At 26.7% G+C, this 23,731-nt stretch overlaps 11 protein-coding genes across 11 annotated transcripts; 3 read left to right on the top strand and 8 right to left on the bottom strand. All coding sequences in view use genetic code 12, as the record gives it.

Moving 5' to 3' along the window:
* Window positions 1-842: 842 nt before the first annotated feature.
* Window positions 843-2,621, top strand: KGF54_000141 (MFS transporter; the record flags this gene model as incomplete). The annotated part of the gene is made up of 1 exon (XM_051761776.1): window positions 843-2,621. One exon carries the CDS (start codon window positions 843-845, stop codon window positions 2,619-2,621), a length of 1,779 nt encoding a protein of 592 aa, XP_051622756.1.
* Window positions 2,622-3,254: 633 nt separating this feature from the next.
* KGF54_000142 (uncharacterized protein) lies at window positions 3,255-4,799 on the bottom strand (the record flags this gene model as incomplete). Its single annotated transcript, XM_051761787.1, has 1 exon — window positions 3,255-4,799. One exon carries the CDS (start codon window positions 4,797-4,799, stop codon window positions 3,255-3,257), a length of 1,545 nt encoding a protein of 514 aa, XP_051622757.1.
* Window positions 4,800-5,123: 324 nt separating this feature from the next.
* KGF54_000143 (pyridoxine 4-dehydrogenase) lies at window positions 5,124-6,173 on the bottom strand (the record flags this gene model as incomplete). The annotated part of the gene is made up of 1 exon (XM_051761798.1): window positions 5,124-6,173. The coding sequence occupies one exon, from the start codon at window positions 6,171-6,173 to the stop codon at window positions 5,124-5,126; it is 1,050 nt and encodes a 349-aa protein (XP_051622758.1).
* Window positions 6,174-6,536: 363 nt separating this feature from the next.
* Window positions 6,537-7,427, bottom strand: KGF54_000144 (cytochrome-b5 reductase; the record flags this gene model as incomplete). Its single annotated transcript, XM_051761809.1, has 1 exon — window positions 6,537-7,427. The coding sequence occupies one exon, from the start codon at window positions 7,425-7,427 to the stop codon at window positions 6,537-6,539; it is 891 nt and encodes a 296-aa protein (XP_051622759.1).
* A 423-nt stretch (window positions 7,428-7,850) lies between these two features.
* TUB1 (alpha-tubulin) lies at window positions 7,851-9,438 on the bottom strand (the record flags this gene model as incomplete). Its single annotated transcript, XM_051761820.1, has 2 exons — window positions 7,851-9,172; window positions 9,414-9,438. The coding sequence occupies 2 exons, from the start codon at window positions 9,436-9,438 to the stop codon at window positions 7,851-7,853; spliced, it is 1,347 nt and encodes a 448-aa protein (XP_051622760.1).
* A 428-nt stretch (window positions 9,439-9,866) lies between these two features.
* Window positions 9,867-13,274, bottom strand: KGF54_000146 (uncharacterized protein; the record flags this gene model as incomplete). The annotated part of the gene is made up of 1 exon (XM_051761831.1): window positions 9,867-13,274. One exon carries the CDS (start codon window positions 13,272-13,274, stop codon window positions 9,867-9,869), a length of 3,408 nt encoding a protein of 1,135 aa, XP_051622761.1.
* Window positions 13,275-13,957: 683 nt separating this feature from the next.
* On the top strand, window positions 13,958-15,403 carry KGF54_000147 (uncharacterized protein; the record flags this gene model as incomplete). The annotated part of the gene is made up of 3 exons (XM_051761842.1): window positions 13,958-13,997; window positions 14,571-14,743; window positions 14,795-15,403. 3 exons carry the CDS (start codon window positions 13,958-13,960, stop codon window positions 15,401-15,403), a joined length of 822 nt encoding a protein of 273 aa, XP_051622762.1.
* A 121-nt stretch (window positions 15,404-15,524) lies between these two features.
* Window positions 15,525-16,874, bottom strand: ERG13 (hydroxymethylglutaryl-CoA synthase; the record flags this gene model as incomplete). The annotated part of the gene is made up of 1 exon (XM_051761853.1): window positions 15,525-16,874. The coding sequence occupies one exon, from the start codon at window positions 16,872-16,874 to the stop codon at window positions 15,525-15,527; it is 1,350 nt and encodes a 449-aa protein (XP_051622763.1).
* A 1,243-nt stretch (window positions 16,875-18,117) lies between these two features.
* ALO1 (D-arabinono-1,4-lactone oxidase) lies at window positions 18,118-19,794 on the top strand (the record flags this gene model as incomplete). The annotated part of the gene is made up of 1 exon (XM_051761864.1): window positions 18,118-19,794. One exon carries the CDS (start codon window positions 18,118-18,120, stop codon window positions 19,792-19,794), a length of 1,677 nt encoding a protein of 558 aa, XP_051622764.1.
* A 128-nt stretch (window positions 19,795-19,922) lies between these two features.
* Window positions 19,923-22,649, bottom strand: KGF54_000150 (uncharacterized protein; the record flags this gene model as incomplete). The annotated part of the gene is made up of 1 exon (XM_051761876.1): window positions 19,923-22,649. One exon carries the CDS (start codon window positions 22,647-22,649, stop codon window positions 19,923-19,925), a length of 2,727 nt encoding a protein of 908 aa, XP_051622765.1.
* Window positions 22,650-22,916: 267 nt separating this feature from the next.
* On the bottom strand, window positions 22,917-23,729 carry PRE8 (proteasome core particle subunit alpha 2; the record flags this gene model as incomplete). The annotated part of the gene is made up of 2 exons (XM_051761887.1): window positions 22,917-23,625; window positions 23,686-23,729. 2 exons carry the CDS (start codon window positions 23,727-23,729, stop codon window positions 22,917-22,919), a joined length of 753 nt encoding a protein of 250 aa, XP_051622766.1.
* Between the last annotated feature and the right edge of the window lie 2 nt (window positions 23,730-23,731).

Genomic DNA, 23,731 nt, shown 5'->3' on the forward strand with positions numbered 1-23,731 from the left:
GAGAATTTTTAGTCGTATAAAGGGAATGCCAAATTAAATCAACAATTGTCAAAGTAAGACATGTTATATATAAGTTGATTTCAAATTTACTTCGAATGATACAGCGGTACCTGATAACAATTTTTATTTTCTTTTGACTCAAAATTATAATAAATTATTTTAATTTTTTAGAACCTATTTGTAATCTAATGAGGTTAAATTATACCCAGATTGAAGAAGAAAAAGTCTCTGTAGATTACCAAACACCATTTTAAATATTAAACCGAGTCCGTTGAATAATTATAAATCATATATCCTAGAAATACGGCTATAACTTCATACATTTCCTTCTTTTCTCTTACATTCTTCTTCAAGTGGTTAAAATTCAATAATGTAAATCATTTGCTTTGCTTTGTTATTAACAAATTTCAGATGAGAAGAAATATATATCGGTAAATTACTAAATTAAGTATAAATGCGAACTTATGCAAGATTGAAAGACTAATTATAAAAAAAATATTATTAATTAAAAAAAAAAAAACAATAAACAAATTTCTTTACATTTGAAATTTTGATTTTCATTCTATTATTATTGTAAATGGTTTTGAACTTAGTTAATAGACGAATAATTAAAGTACTGCCAGTGTCTTAATTTTGTTTAATAATCAATACTACAAAAATTTATACAGCGGAGATTACAAATATATTTATTTTTTTATTTTTATTTTATTTTTATTTATTATTTTTATTTTATTTTGCAATATTTAAATAAACTTTAAAAGTTTCTATTTTCTTTTCTTTTTTGCAATCATTTTTTTTATATCAATTCATTACAACAATTCCTTAATCATACTACTTAAAAAATGTCAAGATATCTTAATGACTCCTTTATGGGTCGTATAATTTATAGATTATCAGGTAGAAAATATTTTTTACATAATGAAGAAAAACCTGATTACGTAATTCCTGAAAAATATTTAATTTCTGCAAATAATTCCAAAGATATAAATGAAAAAACTATTGAAGAAAATGAACCAATAACAACAACAAATAATAACAATGGTTCAGATACAAGTGAAAATTTAGAAAATATAAAAAATAATAATTCATCAGATTCAACTATTGGTAGAAATGATATACAAGAAGATAAAGAATTGGAAGAAGCTAAAATTGAAAAAGAAGATGAAAAAGCAAGAGAAGATGGATATATAATAGTAAAATGGGATGAAAATGATCCTGAAAATCCATATAATTGGGAATTTTGGTGGAAAGCTATAATGGCATTGCAAATTGCATTTATGACTACTTCTGTTTATATGGGTTCAGCAATATATACTCCTGGTATTTTAGATATAATGGAAAAATTTAATATAGGACAAGTCGTTGCTACATTACCATTAACATTATTTGTTGTTGGTTATGGTATTGGTCCAATTATTTTTAGTCCATTATCCGAGGATTTTAGGATTGGTAGAACTCCATTATATATTATTACAATTTTCATTTTTTGTATGATGCAAATTCCAACAGCCTTGTCACAAAATATTGCAGGATTATGTATATTGAGATTCATTGCTGGGTTCTTTGCTTCTCCATGTTTGAGTACGGGCGGTGCTTCTGTGTCTGATTTCATAACGATGCCGTACGTAGTCGTTGGTTTAGCTACTTGGTCATTAGGTGCAGTATGTGGTCCTTCTTTAGGTCCTTTAATTGGTGCTGTTTTAGTCGTTAGAGGTGGTCACAATGGTTATGAAAGTTGGAGATGGACATTCTGGTTTATGGCATTACTTTCTTCATCTTTTATTTTCCTTGCTTTCACTTTACCAGAAACTTATGCTCCTAAATTATTAACAAATAGAGCTAAAAGATTAAGAAGATTAACTGGTAACGACAAGATTATTTCAGAATCTGAATTACAACATATGACTAATAAACAAACTACTAGTCAAATATTAAGTAAATTATTATGGAGACCTTTTGAAATTACTATAAAAGAACCAGTTGTTTTATTAATTGATATTTATATTGCTTTAGTTTACAGTATCATGTATTTATTTTTTGAAGCTGTTCCAATTGTTTTTCAAGAAACTAAACATTTTGCATTAATTCCAATGGGTACTACTTATTTAAGTATTGTTATTGGTATAATCATTGGTGCTGCACTTTATATTCCTGTTATCTACAAAACTTTTACCGTGAAATTATTAGCTGGTCAAATGGTTTACCCAGAAGTCTTTTTACCTCCAGCTATATTTGGTTCAATATTAATGCCTGTTGGTCTATTCATCTTTGCTTGGACCTCATCACCAAACATTCATTGGTTCCCTCCATTACTTGGAATGGCATTTTTTGCATGTGGAGCATTTTTAATATTTCAAACTTTATTCAATTATATGGCTGCAAGTTTCAAAGTTGAATTTCTAGCATCGGTATTCTCATCCAATGCTCTATTCAGAAGTATTATTGCTAGTGTATTTCCTTTATTCTCCTACTATTTATATAACAACCTAGCCATCCATAACTACCCTGTGGGATGGGGTACAACGTTGTTGGCTTTCTTGTGTATGATTATGATAGCTATTCCAGTATTTTTTTACTTAAATGGTCCTAAATTGAGAGCTAGATCCAAATATGCTTACTAGAGTGAAATAGGGAGGTACAGAGCTTTCGATTGGTATATATATGTTAGTGGGGTCTGTTAATAGAGTTGTTATAGAGTTAATAAATTAATTTGGTGATAATTTTTGAAGTTGTAGATAATTTTTGAAGTTGTAGATAATTTTGCAACTCTCGCTTTTGTGTAATAAATTATTTTAACTTCGTGGCTAATTTTTTTCTTAGATTTCTTTTTATAATTTTTTTGTTTTCATATGCAGTACATACTTAGTGTTAAGTATGTGACTGATGCGTAGTTACGATTATTCAAATAATACAATCTGAAACAAATATTTGTCTATTGAAAGACTTTGTACTTGTTTCAACATGACTTTCTTGTTCCATGTAATTTTTTCTACCTTCGCGGCAGATTTGTGCCAAATAATCTACCACATGAAAATCACAGATAAAATTGTAAGCATGAGGATGTGTTTGGATTAATTTTTAGCATGATTGTACATTGATCGATTATACAATAACTAAGGATTAGTTTCTACTCTGTTATATCATAATTGGCGGAAAAATTACTTTGAAAAACTAGACTTCAAGGGCAAAGAGAAGTAAACAATGTGACATTTTACTAGTTACTTGGAGAAATGATGAAAATTGATATTTGAATTCTATTCAACTTTTTTACTCTTTTTAATAGGTACTTTCTTAGTTTCATTAACTGTAGCTTTTTTATTAGTCTTGACTTCTGACGTGGTTGCAGCATTTTTCTTCTCAGCAGCTTCTTCTTCCTCTATTTTTAAAGCATTCAAATCATAAGGTTTAACAGTAGTCCACAAATACCATAATATCATAATTTCAATAACTTGTAAACCCACCAATTTAATTTCAAATTGTTCAATCAAAGTACCAATGACACTTAATAATTCACCAGCATCAAATATACCAGTTACTGAAATTTTAACACCTATGTTATATAACGCGTGTTTACCAAATGTACTCCACGCAATTAAATGAACTAGTAATGAGGAAGTCATTGGTTTTAATAGTTGTGGATGGTTTTTCAATCTGATGATATACTTAATTCCATATACCAAACTTATTAATTGCATAATAAATCCAGAAACTAATTGTATTGAAGTAGAAGTAGTGATTAATGACTTTAAAAAATCAGAGTAATTTTTATTAATGAAAATAGTTTTGTAGAATCCATTAACTAAAATAGATTTCTTGACAATTTCAAAATGTTGACCATTAATAAAAATATCAATAATTGATGAAGCTGGACCTAATAAATTATCTAATATCAAAGTGGTAGCCAAATTTAAGATGAAAAATGATTGAAATAATATTTTTGGAGTCTTAATGGGTGAGTTTTCGTACCCTAAACCCAAATAAATTTGACAGACAACGTATTTTTGCCATTTTTCCAATAAGATATCCTTAAAATATCCAAAATAATTTTCAGCAAATGAATGAACAAAATCATTAGGGAAAAATAAATAAAACAATTCTAAAACAACATGAGCAATATTTAATAGAAGTGATACAATCAAAATTTGACATAATTCTTGTATAACTGGTGGTAATTTTTCAAAACTTCTTTTTCTAATATTTGGATACAAATAACTTAAAGGTATTAAAAATAATCCATATAATATAATTGAACTAATACGAGATGAAATATCATTGAATACTGAAACTGAAGCAAATTCATTAATTTTTAAAGTTGAAGTATATGCAGTTGGATGAATGATATCTCCATCATAAGAATATAATGGTAAATAAACGCAATATACCCCAGGTTCAGGAATATTATAATTCAAATTTGATTTGGTTGTAATAACTTCAGTAAAAGTATCTTCAGGAATTTCCAAATTTCTAAACATTTTTAAATTAAATTGAACGGATTCATCTTTTAAATTAATTTGAACAAATTTATCATCATTTTTAACATCTAAATAAGTATGATTTAAAAAAGTATCGAAATTTGGTAAATTTTTAAAATATTGTAAATTTTCATAATTAAAAATTATTAATGGAATTGGTTCATTTTTAGGATTATTGAATTCAAATTCGAAATTTGCATATACTGTATCATTTACTAATATACAAGCTGCGTTGTTTTGGTAATTGAAGAATATTGAACGGTCTGGGGTAGCTAATGTAAATGATAATTGACAAATGAAAAAAAGTAGTAGTTCATGAAGCAACATTTTGAAGTAATTGGTTCAATTGAGTTGAATAAGATTGAATGTATCAATAGAAGCCTTAGATCTGTTCTTCTAATTTGTTTGTTGACTAAATTTAAGGTTTGATCAAAATCTAAGATTTGAATTTTATCGCGAATCTAATCTAATTAATATTTCCAAATTTTGACATAAATAATATTGAAGCCGTTCGATTAATTCAAAAGAGATTAAAGAATTACAAAAGCTGGACCATAAAAAATAATCTAAAGTTCTAAAGAAATAACATACACAAGTCTATTGAGTAAACACACAAATTGCTTTATTTGACCACTGTCTCCAAGCAAAAATCTATTGAAATAAAGTACCTTCTAATTGTTCATTATATCTAAATCCTTTTACAGGATTTTCTTTTATAATTTTTTCAATCTCTTCTAAATCATTATCACTTAATTCAACAATACTACCAAAATTAGATTCAATTCTTTTAGGAGTTGAACCAGATGGAATAGGTAAAATTCTAGTAACTTTTTCAATCCCTTTGAAGTTTTTTTGACCAGATAATTTTAAAATCCAAGATAATGATAAACTTTCTAAAGATGTATTTTTAACATTATGAGCAAAATCATAAAGTTTTTTCAAAGTTGGTAAATTATGTTTAAAAATATCTGGTTTAAATTTATCTAAATGATGTCTTATATCACCTTTTGGGATACTGGAAAGAAAAGTATCTGAATTTTCAACAGTTGAATCAGTTAACAAACCTCTACAAAGTGGTGAATAAGCAATGATTGGAATTTGTTGTTCTGATAAATATGACAAGATTCCGTTATCTATTAAGTCTTGGGAAAATAATGATAATTCTAATTCAACACATGATACTGGAGCTACTTTTAATGCCTTGGAAATTGATTCCTTACCAACTTCTGATAATGAAATACCATCTATAACTCCCTTTTCAACGTATTCTTTAATGTAGCCAATTGTCTCCTCATATGGAACTCTTTTATCAACTCTTGCAATTTGAAATAATAATTTCGGTCTATGTTCCTTTGGGAAATATGAAACAATATTTTCGATAGATTTTGAAACACTTTTCTTAGATCCATCTGGAGCTAAAGTTTTAACATCACAACCTCCCTTAATAGAAACTATCAAACTTTCATTCAATTTTGGATCACTTGATTCTAAAAATTTTTGAAATAATTTTAAATTAGCATCATCAGGACCATAAAACTCTCCTAAGTTTATAAGTTTTGTACCAAATTCTGGATGTGATGTAATATATTTTATAGTTTCAACTGATTTTTCAATTGGTTGTGGATTAGGAGTCCATGTAAGACTCATTGTTCCGAAACCAAATTTACCTGGAATTTCTACTTTTTCAATTTCTTCTGACATATTGCAATTGAATGGTGATAATGATATAGATCAATTGAGTAAAATAGATTGAAAGTGAGGAATAGTTGATCCCTTATTTATAATAATCAATTGGTTATATATTTTTTATCAATTGTGGTATTTTCAGTATCAGAAATTTAAAGTTGCGAAATTAAACATGAAACTCGGAGTTTAATTTATCTGGAATTAGAACCGTTTAAATACTCAATTTGGTGATTTTATTACTTTTACGAATAATTAGGTTTAGACCATAAGAAGTTTAAGAAGCTATAAATACTACCCGTTAGCCGAAGAGAGTACCATTTTCACTGTATTAAAAAACCTTGCACGTTTAATTAATTCTATTTACACATAACTTTTAAATTAAAAACAAAATACTTGTTCTTTATTCCAACCGATTTCCTGACTCAATTCAAATATACTTCTTTTCATTTCAGGTGGACCACAAATAAACAACATATTATCATCATTTGGTTTTGGAGAATGTTTTTCCAACATATCACGATTAATATAACCTTTACCTTGATCCCATTCTTCAGTTGGATGAGTTACAGTATAAAAGACTTCAAAATTTGGATATCTTTTCGCGATTTCATCTATTTCATTCTTTAAAAGAATATCTTTTTCAGTTTCATTACCAAATATAAGATACATTTTAGTATGATCTTCTAAATTTGTTATAATTCTAGTAATTACTTGTAAAATAGGGGTTATACCAGTTCCACCAGCAATTAAACCAAGTTCTTTAGCCATTGAAGGTTGATAATTTAATTTCCCAACTGGACCTCTAAATTTAACAGTTTGACCAATTTGAATAGTTGCTAATTTTTTAGTTACTTTCCCATTTTCATAATGTTTTACAAGGATATCAAAAAACCCAGCATCGAATTGATTTGATATAGGTGAATAATATCTAATTTCATCTTTACCATCAATTGTAAAACAACAAGATATATGATGACCAGTAGGGATTTCTAAAATTTCATCTTCTCGATTTAATTTAAATCTATATATCGATGTCATTGGTGCAATAATTGTTCTTTCAATTAATTCAAAATCTCTCCATATTGTATTATGTAATGATGATCTTCTTTGATAAGCTTCATAATACTTAAATGAACATACAATAACTATGAAAGCTATAGTATAAGGCATATATGACCAACTAAATAACCATGTTCCAAATAATATAAGTCCAATAGGTATATATATACCATGTAATGGTTGATCTAGTAATTTTCTCTTATCTTCCATAATTTTCAGTAGTAATCAATTGGTATTTAGATAGATGAAAAATTTTGAAACAAGAACTAAACAATTTTTTATTATGATTTTAAGAATATAACGTTTTTTTTTTCATCTCTCCTTAATAAATATTTTAATACCGATATTTAGTGAGATTTACATTTATAATTTATAACCAACATTTCATTACAAAAGTGGTATTAATATACATATATTATATATATACACATAGTTCAAAAAGCCTATACTATACTAATATATGATATATTTGAACAAAAAAAGAATTAGAGAACAAGATCAAAAAATTAACCCAAAAACACAAAAATATTGAAAAAAATTATAGCCAAAAAAGTAGAAAGGAAATGGTATTTGAAAGGAAATGGTATTGAAAAAAAAAGTATCTGAATATAGCAATATCTCACAATCACCTCATTAATATTCTTCTTCTTCATCAGGGAATGAATCAGTACCAACTTCAATATAATCTCTTTCTAAAGCTGCTAAATCTTCTCTTGCTTCAGTAAATTCACCTTCTTCCATACCTTCACCAACATACCAATGAACAAAAGCTCTTTTTGAATACATCAAGTCAAATTTTTTATCAATTCTTCTCCAAGCTTCAGCTATAGCAGTAGTATTTGATAACATACAAACAGCTCTTGAAGCACCTGCTAATTCACTAGTTGCAATAGCAGTTGGAGGTTGATAACAAATACCAATTTTAAAACCAGTAGGACACCAATCAACTAATTGAACAGTTTTTTTAGATTTAACTTGTGCAACAGCATTTTGAACATCACGAGTTACAACATCACCTCTATATAATAAACAAGTAGCCATATATTTACCAGTTCTTGGATCACATTTAACCATTTGATTACCTGGTTCAAAACATGATTGTGTAATTTCAGAAACTGAATTTGCTTCATGATTTGCTCTTGTTTTGGAGAAAACTGGTGCATAACTAACTAATGGAAAATGAATTCTTGGATATGGTACTAAATTAGTTTGAAATTCATTTAAATCAACATTTAATGAACCATCAAATCTTAAAGAAGCAGTAACTGATGAAACAACTTGAGCAATTAAATTATTTAATGAATCAAAATTTGGTCTTGAAATATCTAAATTTTTTCTACACATTTCATAAATTGCTTCATTATCAACCATAAATGTACAATCAGCATGTTCTAAAGTAGTATGAGTAGTTAAGACTGTATTATATGGTTCAACTACTGAAGTTGAAACTTGTGGAGCTGGATATACTGCAAATTCTAATTTTGATTTTTTACCATAATCTAATGATAATTGTTCTAATAATAATGATCCTAAACCTGAACCAGTACCACCACCTAATGAATGAGTAAATAAAAACCCTTGTAATCCATCACATTGATCACTCATTCTTCTAATTCTATCTAATACATCATCTAAAATTTCTCTACCAACAGTATAATGACCTCTTGCATAATTATTTGCTGCATCTTCTTTTCCAGCAATTAATTGTTCAGGATGGAATAAATCTTTATAAAGACCAGTACGAACTTCATCAATTACATTTGGTTCTAAATCAACATATAATGCTCTTGGAACATATTTACCTGATCCTGTTTCACTAAAAAATGTAGAAAATCCTTCTTCTCCTCCTTTTGGTCTATCTAATCCTTCTTCTAAAAACCCATCTGGTCTAATACCATGTTCTTGAGAATATAATTCCCAACATGCATTACCAATTTGACAACCAGCTTGACCAACTAAAAATCAGAGTTAGTATTTAATTACGCGTTTGAGTGATCTGGGGTAATTCACATTAGGGAGTGTTGCTTTGAGTTGAATTTATAGCCCTTTGAGTTTCCTTATCAGTATTTTGACTTATTTTGATATTTTGTTCATTATTGTGGTTGTAAAATTGACGACGTGTATCAAACTAATCAGTTACTTTATATCTCCCAACTAGTTATAATCCTTTGATCAAATAGTAATTATTGAACATACCATTAATACTAATAACTTCTCTCATATTTGATTAATTAATTGATCGATTGTAAAGTAGTTTTTGTTGTAATAATATCAAAAAAAATTAAGTATTTGATCTACTTGAAACAAATCTGATTAATTAAAATTTTTGATTTAAAAATTTGTTTTTTTGTTTGTTTACATTTTGTTATTAATTATTATGTAATTTATTACGTAATTTACCTAATTAAGAAAGACTACTAATAAAAATGATTGGAGCTACCAATTAGATCAAAATATTTGATAAGAAGGTTAGGCTCATACGATTAAAACTATGACAACTCTTCCTAGAGAATTGAAAGAGTAAACTTGACTACAATCACCTCATAATTTCAGTAAAACATGTATTTCATATTTTTTTTACTTTTTTTAATTCTTTGTATAAATTAATAATTAAACTAATTCCATCAAATCTAATACTCACCACCACACTTAATAACTTAATCCAACAAGACTTTTCAAATGTTCAATTATTCCAACTGGATGTTTTTTCAAACCTAATTTATCACCTAAATCTTCACCAACATCTTTTAAAACTTCACCAATTGATCTATCCCATTTTAAATTTTTATATCCTGAAAATAATTTATTTTGAGCTTCTGCTAAAGTTAATAATTCTTTTCTATTTAATCCTGATAACCAATTATAATTATAACCAAATGATCTTAAATAAGATTTTAAATCTGCATTTGAATAAGTGTTTATAATGGAATCGATTTTTTCATGAAGTGCATCATTTGCTGATTCTGCAACATCTGAGATTTTATTATTAAATATACCTAAATGAAATAAGATTGATCTATATTGATTTTTAAACCAATCTTGAATCTTTGGTGAATAATGAATATAATTTTTATGAGTTGAAGTCCAAGCATCTTGTGAAGCAGTTGATAATTTTTCTTGAGCATCTTTTGAAACTTCTTGAGCTAATTTACCAGCTTGATCTGACCATTCACTTGCCTTTTTTCCAGCTTCCTTTTTTAAATTTTCATATTGTTTACCTGCTTCAATTGAGTATTCGGTAGCTTTTTCTCCAGCATATTTTTTGTATTCATCATATTTGATACCTGCTTCTTTTGATGCAATTTCATATTGTTTAGCAGCTTCAACTTGTGCTTGATCTAATTTTTTTAAAGCTTCTTCTGAATATTCATCATATTTTTTACCTGCTAATTTATAAAATTCATCATATTTTTTTGAAGCATCAGCTGCAGCTAAATCATATTGTTTTGCTGCTTCTTTTGATAAATCATCAAACTTATTAGAAGCATCTTTTGAATACTCATTGATTTTTTTTTTAGCTTTTGAACCTAAATCAATAGCTAATGCACCAATGATTGATGAATATTCAGCATATTTTTTAGTAGCATCTTTTGCAGCAATTTCATATTGTTTACCAGCTTCTTTATATAATTCATTGGCTTTAACACTTGCATCTTTTGACCATTCTGAATATTTTTGATTAGCTAATTTATTAAATTCTTCATATTTTTCATTTGCTAATTTTCTTGCAACTTCATATTGTTTAGCAGCTTCTTTTGATAAATCATTTGCTGTTCTTGAAGCAGATTTTGAGTATTCATTATATTGTTTATTAGCGAGTTTGGATAAATCTTGATATTTCTTGTTGGCATATTTAGTGTATTCATTATATTTAGCTTCAGCATCTTTTGCAGCTAATTCATATTGTTTACCAGCTTCCTTTTTAACATCATCAACTGCGTCACTAGCTAAACCTGAATATTCTTCAAATTTTTTAGCTGCTTCTGCTGCTGCTAATTCATAAGCTTTTCCAGCATCAGTAGTTAATTTATCTAAATTACTATTAAAAGATTTTTGATATTCAGCATATTTTTCATTAGCATTTTTAACAGCTAATTCATATTGTTTTCCAGCAGCTTCTGCAACATTATCAGCATGTTTGTTAACTAACTTTTCAAAATCTGCATATTTTTCATTAGCTTCTTTTACAGCTTCTTCATATTTCAAACCAGCTTGTTTTGATAAATCATCAACTGAATCATCAGCAGTAGATAAATAATCATCATAAATATCTTTTGCTTGTTGAGCAAATAATCCATATTGAGCAGTTAATTCACCAATATGATTATCAGCATTTTCTAAAACTTGTTGTCCACCTTTTTGTAATTTTTCTTGACCTTGTTCTAACCAAGATTTCGAAGATTTACCACCAAATAAATTAGTTTCAATTTTTTTCCAATCTTTAACTAATTTTCTAACTAATGATTTAACATAATTTGAACTTGCTAATTTAGCTTCAAGAATTAATTTACCAATATTATTGGCATGTTCATCAATTTCTTCAGATAATCCAGTTGCATATTCATAACTTGCTTTTTGAATTTCTTGTAATGCTTCTTCAACTGAATATTCTTCTTTGTTGAATTCTTCTCTTGCAGTTTCACTAGCTTTATTGAAATATTCTTGAACTAATTTAAAAGAATGTTTAATTTTATTTTCCGAATAATTTTCAGAACCTGGTACATTATTTTTTAAATAATGTTTATAAGTGGTTAAATCTGGGGTATAAAATCTAATTTGTGATTCAATATTATTACTTCCTGAACCTGATTTTTTAAATTGTTCTTGAAATGCAGTAATTAAATCTTGTCTTGAACCTTCAATATTTTGTCCTTGTTCAATTAACCATTGTTTAATGGAGTTTGTAGAAACATCATTATCAACAATATAAGCATCTGCTTCAACATGAATTGGATCGGCTCTGTGTTCTTTGACTAAATCAACTAATTGATGTCTAGTAGTGAAAATTGAATATGGAACTTTACGAACATTTAAAAATTCACGTAATTTATCTTTTGACCAATTATCAATCCCAACAAAAAAAGTATCATTAATTAAATTAGAAACACCACCTTTTTTAATTTTATTTGATGATGAACCAGTTGAAGTATCAGCATCTTTGGACAAAAATGGATGATGTTTCTTTTCAGAATGTTGTAACCAATCTTGAATATCTTGCAATAAATAACTCTTGTAATTTTGAGCTTTTGCAATTAATTCATCTTTATCTAAATCAGGTACATATTCATCAGGAGTAAAATTAATAAAACCATATAAAAATAACCATTCTCTTAATTGAGAATAAGACCAAGTTTCAAAAAATTCATTTTTAATTTGTCCAACTTTGTCAAAAATTGATTTATCAAAAAGATCTAATGAATCAAATAAAGAATCTTTTGTATCAGTAATATCATTAGTTGCTTTATAATTAAATTCTTTAACTTTATCAATTAATTGATCTTTTGTTGATTTTTTATCATATTCAATTCCATAACGAGTTAACCAATTAGTTAAATCATCATTTGACCAAGAATCATATAACCAATTACCAGGATAATAAGAAGATCCTTTATTCTTTTTAGCAATTTTATCAAAACTTGATTTTATTTCTTTTAATAAATCACTTTTATTTGCATTTAAATCATACTTAATACCATTATATTTTAAATATTTTTGTAATGAATTTAAATCCCAACTTTCAAAAAACCAATCTTTTATTGATGTTTTATTATCTTTTTTACCACCAAATAAATAACTAAAACTTAAATAATCTTCTAAATTGGTTTTTTTAGGTTTTAATTGTTTATCAATTTCAATTTTTAATTTATTATAACCATTTTCTAATTTTTTAGCTTCATTATTTGCAATTTCAATTAATTTTGAATTATCCCAAGATGGATTTTCTTTAATTTTACAATCTTTTAAAAATTGTTTTAAATCATTATTACTCCATTCTTCAAAACCATAATTGGCTTGAACTAATTGAATAAAAATTAATGATAACCAAACGAATCTCATCTTCTTGAATTACCTAATATAATTGAATTGATATGAGTTAGATTTGAAATATCAATTGGTATTAATTTCGATAATAAAAGGAGTAGTATGAAACAATTGTTAAATTTTTTCAAATGTGGCAATGGAAAAATGAAACTTATAGAAATTCGACAAACTTATTATAAGAAATTACATATTATTTAATATTAATATTAATATAACCCACATATTTCAATAATGTATAAATGTAATAAAATTAAAAAAGATCATTTTACTAAACAGCAATTTAGCAACCTTTGAAAAAAAAAAATGTAGATATTTAAAAACCACAAACTTAAAAAACGGGGGTAAATCTAATTTATGAAAAATAAAGTTAAGGGGTAAAACTATACAAATATATTAGAATTAAAAAATTCATATTTTAATTACATCATTAACTACAAAAATAATGTTTGAAACAGTGACGACGAATTTTTCTCCTACATAAACTATAAAAATTTGATTCCTTTCGAAAGAAAAGACTAATTCGATTAAACTCGATACGTGTTCACATATTCTGTTCAAATTAGAAAGTACAAGAGAATTCAAAGACTCTGAGACTTTTTACTCTTTGGCAAACATAGAGAACAACACGAGAGAACAAAAAGTATACTTGCAAGATGTCAACCAAAAATTAGTTACGTTTAGAAGAATTCTAAACGAAAATGCAAATTTCATATTTTCAATCTAAATTATTCGATGATAGTCCAAATATTCAATTAAGTATTTCTGCATAGAAAAAAAAAGTAATTATTAATGTTGCCCCACATATGACACAAATAACATTGCAATAGTTTCGTTTACTTTGACATCATTATAACTCGTATGATAATTGGATCTTTTGAGTTTTAGAGATTCAACCTTCCTTAGATGAAAATCTTTAGTTAAATTAAAAATTCTCTAATATATGCATAACATAATAACTGGCATAAGATATTCTTGTATATAAAAGGTTAGTTTTAATAATTTACGAGATCTATATTATTTTTATTTTTAATTTTGCAACCAAATTGTCGTAAAATTCTTGACAGTTCTTGAACTTAAATTTTATACTTAATATTTCTAATCTTATATTAGACTTTAAATAATACATAATTTAGTAAACATTATCTGATCTTTATAATTAACTAAACTAAAATATTTTATTGTAAATTTTCATCTAATTTAACCTTGTCTAACAAAACAAGTTCATGGTATAACACCGATACAAATACTTCAAAAAAACAGACTAACTTAACAAACAAGCCATTAACAATGGAATGTCCCATGTTTTTATAGACTTAAAATTAAAAGAAGATCAATTAATTAAAGAATTATCTTATGGTCATATTTCAAAATCACATAATTCAACTAGTCAGAAAATGAAAGAATTAAATGAATTACGTGATAAAATATATCAAGATCAAATGAAAAATTACAGAAAAAGTGTAGAGGGATTTAGAAATCAACTGGTGAATAGTTCGCAAAACTCGAAGTTGAGTTTAATACCGATTTAAAATAAGTCTAAGTTTAAGCCTATAATAAGTCAATATTGTAAAAAGTTTTTTAGAAAAGTTAATGAACCATCTGAAAGAGTTCATTTTGGACTCAAGATAAAAGTACAGGTTTATAATAATAATAAAGAATTCAAAAAGAAATCCAATGATAAAACGGTTGAACAAAAATTCAAAAGACTTAAATATGTTATATTTTCAAGATATTTCAAACCAACTGTGCTCAAGACAATGATTGAGATTAAATTGAAACGAATCAAACATGATTTTCCAAAATTCACAAAAAGGCTAAACCATATAGCTAAAATCAAAACTCAAAAGTTAAGAAAGAAGTTGTGCCAATCTAATTCCAATTTGAAACAAAAATTGGAAAAAATTAAAAAGCGATCCAAAACACAACAAGTTAAACTCTTGAGAAAATATAGAGAATTTAATTCTACTAAAAATGAGGAAGTACCTCATGTGAGGGATGAAGGTTTAAATTCAAATTGTCAAAATACTATTAATTCACCAGATGATGAAATATTCTTTAATAATGCTCATAAAGAATTTATGAAACATGAATTAATTAAATATAAATATATTACTACGCAGCTGATAAATTGTAACCAAATATAATTACAATAAGAAGCGAGACATGCAGAATAGATTTAAACATCTTACAAATGGACACATGTGATTCTAACCTCTTCTTTATCATAGCAAATTTTTTAATATTATTAATTATTATTTTTAGTATTTACTCTTTTATAGCATATTTTCTTCTAAATTTATCATCAATTTCAGTTAAATAATAAGTACCAATTTCTAAATTTTCAATACTACCAATAGGTTTAAAAGATTTTTTTAAATGAGCATTTTCTCTTAATTCTATAGCTTTTATATATTCTTCAGGTTTTAAAATTTTTCTTCCATCATTTAATTTAAAATCAAAATTTAATACTTTTGTAATATATGATATATCACCTTTTATAATAACTGATAATAAAGTTGATGCTAATCCTGAACCATAAGAAAAAATTCCAATTCTTTTATTTTGTAAATTTTCTGATCCAACATAATATAATAATGATGATAATGAAACCCAAGCTGATGCTGTATACATATTTCCAGTATTTGTTGGAACTTTTAATGCTGGATCAACTCTTTTTTTTGATTCTGTTTTAGCTAATGTTACAAATGTTTTTTCTAAAATTTTATCAGTTAATGATTCATCATATGATAAACCATCTATATGTTTTTTTGTAGTTTCATCAATTAATTCATTAAATTTTTCAGGTTGTGATAAATAATCATTATATAATAATCTTGCATAACTTTTAGTAACTAATTTACAAGTTGGTACATGAAATGAATTAAAATCAAAATGATTATATAAACCAACTGTTTTGGTTTTATCACCAGTATATTTTTTTGAATAATTTTTATAACAATTATCAATTGCTTTTATATAACAACTTAATGAAAAATGACCATCAACAACTGGATATTCACTTGTAAAATCTGGTTTATAAAAATCATAAGCATGTTCCATAAATGATCCTCTCATTGAATCAAATACAATTGGAGCGTCTGGACCAATTAACATAGCAATAGCTCCACAACCACCAGTTGGTCTTGCTGCACCTTTATCATATATAGCAATATCACCAGCAATAACAATAGCATCTCTACCATCCCAACTTGAACTTTCAATCCAATTTATAGCATTTATAATTGATGAAGTACCACCATAACAAGCATTAACAGTATCAATACCTTCAATATCATTATTATCACCAAATAATTGCATTAAAACTGATTTAACAGATTTTGATTTATCTAATAAAGTTTCTGTACCAACTTCTAATCTACCAATATTTTCAACATTTATATTATAATTTTTAATTAATTTTGACAAGACAGTTAAAGATAATGAATAAATATCTTCTCTATCATTTACAAATGACATATTAGTTTGTCCTAAACCAATAGTATATTTACCCTGTGGTATACCATCAAATTTTTCTAATTCTGTTTGATTAACTGCTTGACTTGGAATATAAACTTCAATACCTTTAATACCAATATTTTGAGGAGATTTAGTCATTTTAAAGTATATTAGTTATGTTAAAATTGAAAACAATTGAATGAATAAATGAATAAATGAATGAATATATAAAGAATTGAACTAAATTTTAATTTCTTGTTGTAAAAAAGAAAGAAGAAAGTAAACTTCAAAAATTGATGTAATTTTTCACTTGTCGAGAATTTTAATTTTTTTTTTTTTGCAAAACAAACAAAAAAAAAATCAATCGATAATAAAAATTATTTTGAAACACACAAAGAAATTTATTAAATTATTATGTCAAATATAATCTCGAGAAAAAACTTAAGTAAATTATAATGAACTGAAATTGTTGATAAATTGAACTCTAGCAAAATGATTATTGAATAGCTTTGATATAAATGATCAGTTAGAGCAAGTGGATGAGATTGATTGAACAGACAGAAAATTTGGTCGTATCTAAAAAGAAATTTATTTTATTATTTTTGGCATTATCTGTATTGTGTGTACCTTATTTTTTATAACTCTTTATTAAGTAAAGTGAATGGCTAGTTATATTTCTATCAATCATCGTATATCAAAAAAATGTCTTTTGGGGTTGATTGATTATTTAAACGAGAGAATTATGATTTTGAGTTAATTTGTCACAACATTTATAAAAGACAATTTGTTGTATTTTACGACACTCAGTCACATGACATTTGTGTTCTCATAATTTAAAGAGCTTAATAAGAGACGTGTTTCATTTTTTTCAGTAAGATGAATTTTTAATTTCTTAAAACTTGTAACGAATTCTGTAAGAGAACCAAGACGATCTATCGAGCAATTACTACTTATTGGTAAATCCATGAAAATTTGAAGATGTGTCTTCAATCCTATAGCTTTTCAACTCTTTCTTAAACTTATTATAACGTTTAATTAATTCTAATACTCAAAGTTGGGATTAAAATCAACTTCTTCTGGGAGTTATAACATAATTGAAGTTTAGCAATGAATGATCTGTAGATCAAATTGATACATTGATGTCAATGATGTCAAATATTAAAAGAATTTACGTAAGATTACTAATTTTTCTACCAAACGGAGTTTTTTTCAAGTTATTCATTCAAGGCGGAGATAAGATATTGGATACTGAAAAAAAAATCAAATCTAATAAAATGGTCCAATTTACTTAATAAATTTTAGTCTAGATTTCGAACACTTATTGCAACAACTCTTAAAAGTTCATCAAATTTTAACTTTTCAAGACTCAGATTATTTAGTATCACCAACTAACTATTCCAAAATGAGTTCAATACCTGAATCTTTACGACCGTTCGTTACTAATAAATTTATTCATAAAACATGGGCAGGTACTTTTTATTGTCAACCACAAGCAATTTTCCAACCAAGAAATGAAGAAGAAATTAAAGAATTAATTAAACAAGCTAAAATTCATCACAAGACAATAATGACTGTTGGATCTGGTCATTCACCAAGTGATCTAACAATGACAAAAGATTGGTTATGTAATTTAGATAAATTTAATCATATTTTAAATGAACAAGAAATTTATGGTCCCATATTACCAAATTCTTTGGAAAAAGAAGTTAAATTTGTTGATTTAACTGTTGAAGCTGGTTGTAGAGTATTTGAATTAAATGAATATTTAAAAAAAAATAATTTAGCTATACAAAATTTAGGATCAATTAGTGATCAATCAATTGCTGGATTAATTTCAACTGGAACTCATGGTTCAACTCAATATCATGGATTAGTTTCTCAACAAGTTGTATCAATAAAATTTTTAAATTCAAAAGGTGAATCTATAAATTGTTCATCTATTGAAAATCCTCATTTTTTTAAAGCTATATTATTATCATTAGGTAAAATTGGTATTATTACTCATGTAACTTTAAGAACATGTCGTAAATATACTATAAAATCATTACAAGAAGTTCTAAATTTTGATACATTATTAAATTCATGGGATACTATATGGTTAGATTCTGAATTTATTAGAATTTGGTGGTTTCCATATACTGATAAATGTATATTATGGAGAGCTAATAAATCAGAAGATGATATATCATTACCAAGACCTTCTTGGTATGGAACTTGGTTTGGTAGATTTTTTTATGAATCTTTATTATGGATATCTGTTCATATAATGCCTAGTTTTACACCAATAGTTGAAAAATTTGTATTTAATCAACAATATGGAAATGTTGAAACTATAGGGAATGGAGATGTAGCAGTACAAAATTCAGTTGAAGCTTTAAATATGGATTGTTTATTTTCACAATTTGTTAATGAATGGTCAGCTCCATTAAATAATGGAATTGATATTTTAAAACAATTAAAAACAATTATAAAAAATGCAGAAACCAATAGAGAATTTTATGTACATGCTCCAATTGAAGTACGTTGTTCAAACGTTACTCAATCAAATGAACCTTTTAAAAATTCAGAAGGTAAAAGTTCATTATACCCATCACAAGAATGGTTATCTCATCGTAAAAAAACAAGTCCTGGTCCTATTCCAGGTAATAATTTCCGTCCATATATGGATAATTCACCAAGATTAAAATTTCAAAACACTTCAAAACCAACAAATGATCAATTAACTTTATTTATTAATGCAACTATGTATAGACCATTTGGTACAAACGTAGGTACTCATAAATGGTATCAATTTTTTGAAGATGTAATGATTCAAGGTGGAGGTAAACCTCATTGGGCTAAAAATTTCATTGGATTACCAATGGAAAAACAAGAACCTGAAATTATTCAACAAGATTTTGCTAAACAAAAAGAATTTGGAGGAAAGTCATTTTATTCAATGATTGGGTTTAAAAAGGAGATGCAAAATTGGTTTGGTCAAGATTTGATTGAGTTTAATAAAGTTAGAAAATTGACTGATCCTGATGGAGTTTTCCTTTCTGGTAAACAATGGGCAGATAGAAATGGTATACTTTTGTAAATAAAATTATTAGACAATTACACTATAATCTAGAAAAGATATATATATATATAAATATAGACAATTAAAATTATTTATAAATAGATGATGAATTTTATTAGTATGATAATTAAAATAAAAATGCAATTTTATTTAAATGGAGCTTTTAATGGATCAATTACGGTACCTTGTTTAGTTATAATTCTAGGCATGGTTAATTTTTGATGAGTTTCTTTACTTGTCCATTCTTGCCCCACAGGCATACGTAATGATCTTTCATATTGTTCTTTTGTTTCAAAAGGATAAGGAATATCAGAAGATTGATATTTTAAATTTTTTTTATTTTGTTTTTCATTTATAATTACATTTTTTAAATTTTTATCTTTTCTTTTATCCTTTTGAGTTATACCATCTATTTTTTTTATAAATTTTCTTCTTTTTTTGTTTGGGTTTGATGAACCTGCCCAATCTCCCCATCCTGGTAATGTTAAATCTTCTTCTTTATCATCTTCATCTTCAATCATTTTACGTTTTTCCGATTCAAATTCTGTTATTACATCATCTCCTATAAATGCTTCTTTTATTAAATCTTTTTGTTTAAACATTTTGGGTACGGATTCTTCTTGATCTTCTTGATCTAAATTATCATTGTGAATATCTCTTACATTTAATGTTTCATTTATATCTATTAATGTATCGTTATTGTTGTTGTTGTGTTTTTTTAATTTTTGTTTGGCTATTTTGGCTGCTGCTTTGGCTAATTTTGAAGAGTCTTGATCCACCACAAAGATTTTGGATGATTTTTGTTTTGGCTTTTCTGATGAAGTGGTTAACCATGGATTTGATTCATCTACTTCTAATTTTTCTATAGTTGCTTCTGAAGTATCTTGAGTGGTTGGTTCTTCTCTGATTTGATTCTTATTTATTTTTTTACTCAATGATTTTGCATTATCATCTTCGATTTCCTTCGCTATTTCCTCGTTGATGTTTGATGTATCTTGTGCTGATGGGTTATACACACGTCTACCTGTATTCTTGGTGATGTTGACTAATCCATTATCATTATCTTGATCAAATAAATCCAATCCATCATCTTCTCCATTTTCTATTCTTCTTAACCTTTCCAATTCTTTTAAATTTTCTTCTTTCTTTCTACGTTCAGCATTAATCATAAAATCCATTGCCATTACACCTTTACCTATTTTTGAACGATCAACGTCATCTTCTTGGTTGTTATAATCATGTTCAATTTGATCAAGATCATCATCACTATAATCTTCTTCATTTTTTCTACCAATTTGTTTTTCTCTTAATCTTTCACCTTGTCTCAACATTTCTTCTAATTCTTCACGATTTGATGCGTCTCTTGATAATCCACTCTTTATTAATGATTGAGCCCATTTCAGTTGTGTTTTATGTCTTAAACTCATTCTTTCTTGTGCTCTATTATAATCTTGATCTTCTTCGTTTTCATCATCAACACCTTCAGCTTCATCTACTAATTCTTGATTTCTTAATCTTTCTCTTTTTTTGATCTTATGGTAAGTCTTTGATTTAATTTTTTTCAACCTTTTTGCTTTTCTTTCATCTCTAAACATTAATTCTCTCATTAGTCTTAATTCATTTGTTCTTTTTTGTAATTCGTCTGAGGTTAATTTCGCCATTGCTAGTTCTTCAAAAGTTGATTCCTTTTTGTTAGTGTCTAGATTTGATTCAGCTAATATATCATTTACTTTTTTCTCCATTTCATTTGATGGTTCTCTATTGTCTGGTGTAAAAGTATTAGCTGAATCATTATGTTGATCTGGCTTTTGCATTGGAAATTTTAATACTTCAGCTTGTCTATTCTGTTGTACTGTATCACTCCATTTACTTACTTCCTTTTTGGCTAAATCATATGCTGCACCTCTATCATTTCTTTCTTGTATTCTTTTAGGTAATGGAGTTGCAATTGCTTTTGCTGATTTATCTATTAAAATGTTGTCTACACCCTCAACACCTGACATCATATCTGCTAATGATAATTTTTCTCCTTTGGTTGGTACATTAAATTCATTCTCTTCACGGTTCTCTACTATAAATTTCTTTCTTTCTTTTGGTCTTGCTAAATCTAGTTCTTTTTTCAACATATTTGTAGTTTTAGTTAAATTAAAATTTTCTTCATCATCTTCATCATTGGCAAAAATGTCTTCTTCATCTGAACTTGATTCTTCTCCTTCTGAACTTGTATCACCTTGTTTTGTAGTTTCTCCCCAATCTTCTTCAATTGCTCCATCGTCTTCATCTTCATCATAATCCTCTTCTCCACTTGATGAACTTTCAGAAACCCATTCATCATTTAATATTATATCAGTAGGCTTCTTTTGATTGTTGAATTTTGCTAAATCTTTATCATCCATATCCCAGGCTTCAGATAATGTAACTAACTGACTTTCATCTATACTATTATAACCCTCATCATCTTCATCATCCTCACTATCACTATATTGTCCCAATTTTTCTCTTTTAGCTTTATCTCGTAAAGTTTGTGAAAATTTACTATTTAATATATCAAAATCATCATCACTTCCCAAAGCTTCATCTGAATCAATTTCTTCATCTAATAAATCTTCATTTTCTTGTCCATTTTTTAAGAATTTACGTGCATCTAATATCCCTTCTTCAAATGCTAATCCACTTTGATAGTTATTATCATCATCCTCTGAATCTTGTATATTATTATTCCTTCTTTCTTGTCTTTCTGCTATTTGATAAGCATCTAATACTTTTTGTGAACTTCTACTTTTATTACTTTTTCCACTTTTCTTCTTATTATTATTATTTGGTGATTTGTTGTTTGATTTGTTATTGGATCTACTGTTGTTTTTACGTGCCATTATTTTGGTTTTAGTTATGGCTCGTTTATATAATGTTATATATAAATTGATATATGAATGTAGTAAATGTAAATTATATAAGAGATGATATAAGAAATAATTCAATTTTTCAATACTATTAATTTTGTGTAATATTTGAAAACATACCGAGAGAGATGATTTTTTGTCTCACATTATTCAAGCAGGTGTTCAAATACAAGATCTAAATTAGTTTTTACAATTTGCTTCACTTAATCTTTTTGTTTGTTTTTCAATCTATATTATAAATTATAAACTATCTAATATATCATTAATTTCTTCTGCACTTAATTTTTTAAATCTTGGACCTTCAATATTTGTACCAGTAAAACCTAATAATTGTTGTTGAGGATCACTTATTACTGCAATATCTAAATTTTCACCAATTAATTCACCATCAACACTTTCTTTTAAAGCCAATAAAGAAACATGTATAGCATCTTCTAATTGTAAATTTTCATTCCATCTTTTTTCCAAAAAAGTTTTAGCACTATTTGAAGTTTTACCTATTGCAGTTGCTTTCCAAGGAAAATATGACCCACTTGGATCAACTTGATATAATTGAAATTTTTCTGAATATTCATCATACCCACCAACTAATAATGATACTCCAAAAGGTCTTATACCTCCAGATTGTGTACTTTCCTGCATTACTTTTGCAATTTCTTGAACCATTATTCTTACTGGTGGATATTCATTATATATTAATTTATAATTTGTTTGTGCTAATTTCCTTGCTTTATCAACTAATACTCTAAAATCTGGTCCCATTCCACTATATGTCATTCCAATATTTGGTGTAATATATTCTACTTTATTATTTACATCTGGTATCTGAAGTACCGAGTTTGATTTTCTTTCTGTTGCTAATACTACTCCATTATCACATTTTATACCAATTGTTGTTACTCCCTGTTTTACTGCATTTAATGCATACTCTATTTGTACTAATTTACCACTAAAATGAAAAAGTTAGTAAAAGAAATTGTAAATTTGAGAATTGAAATCTGAAACATACCTAGGTGAGAAAGTAGTTAATGAAAATGAGTATCTATCAGCCATTG

Source organism: Candida jiufengensis, assembly GCF_024610255.1.
Source record: "Candida jiufengensis strain CBS 10846 chromosome Unknown scaffold9, whole genome shotgun sequence".
NCBI classification, from domain to species: domain Eukaryota; kingdom Fungi; phylum Ascomycota; class Pichiomycetes; order Serinales; family Debaryomycetaceae; genus Lodderomyces; species Lodderomyces jiufengensis.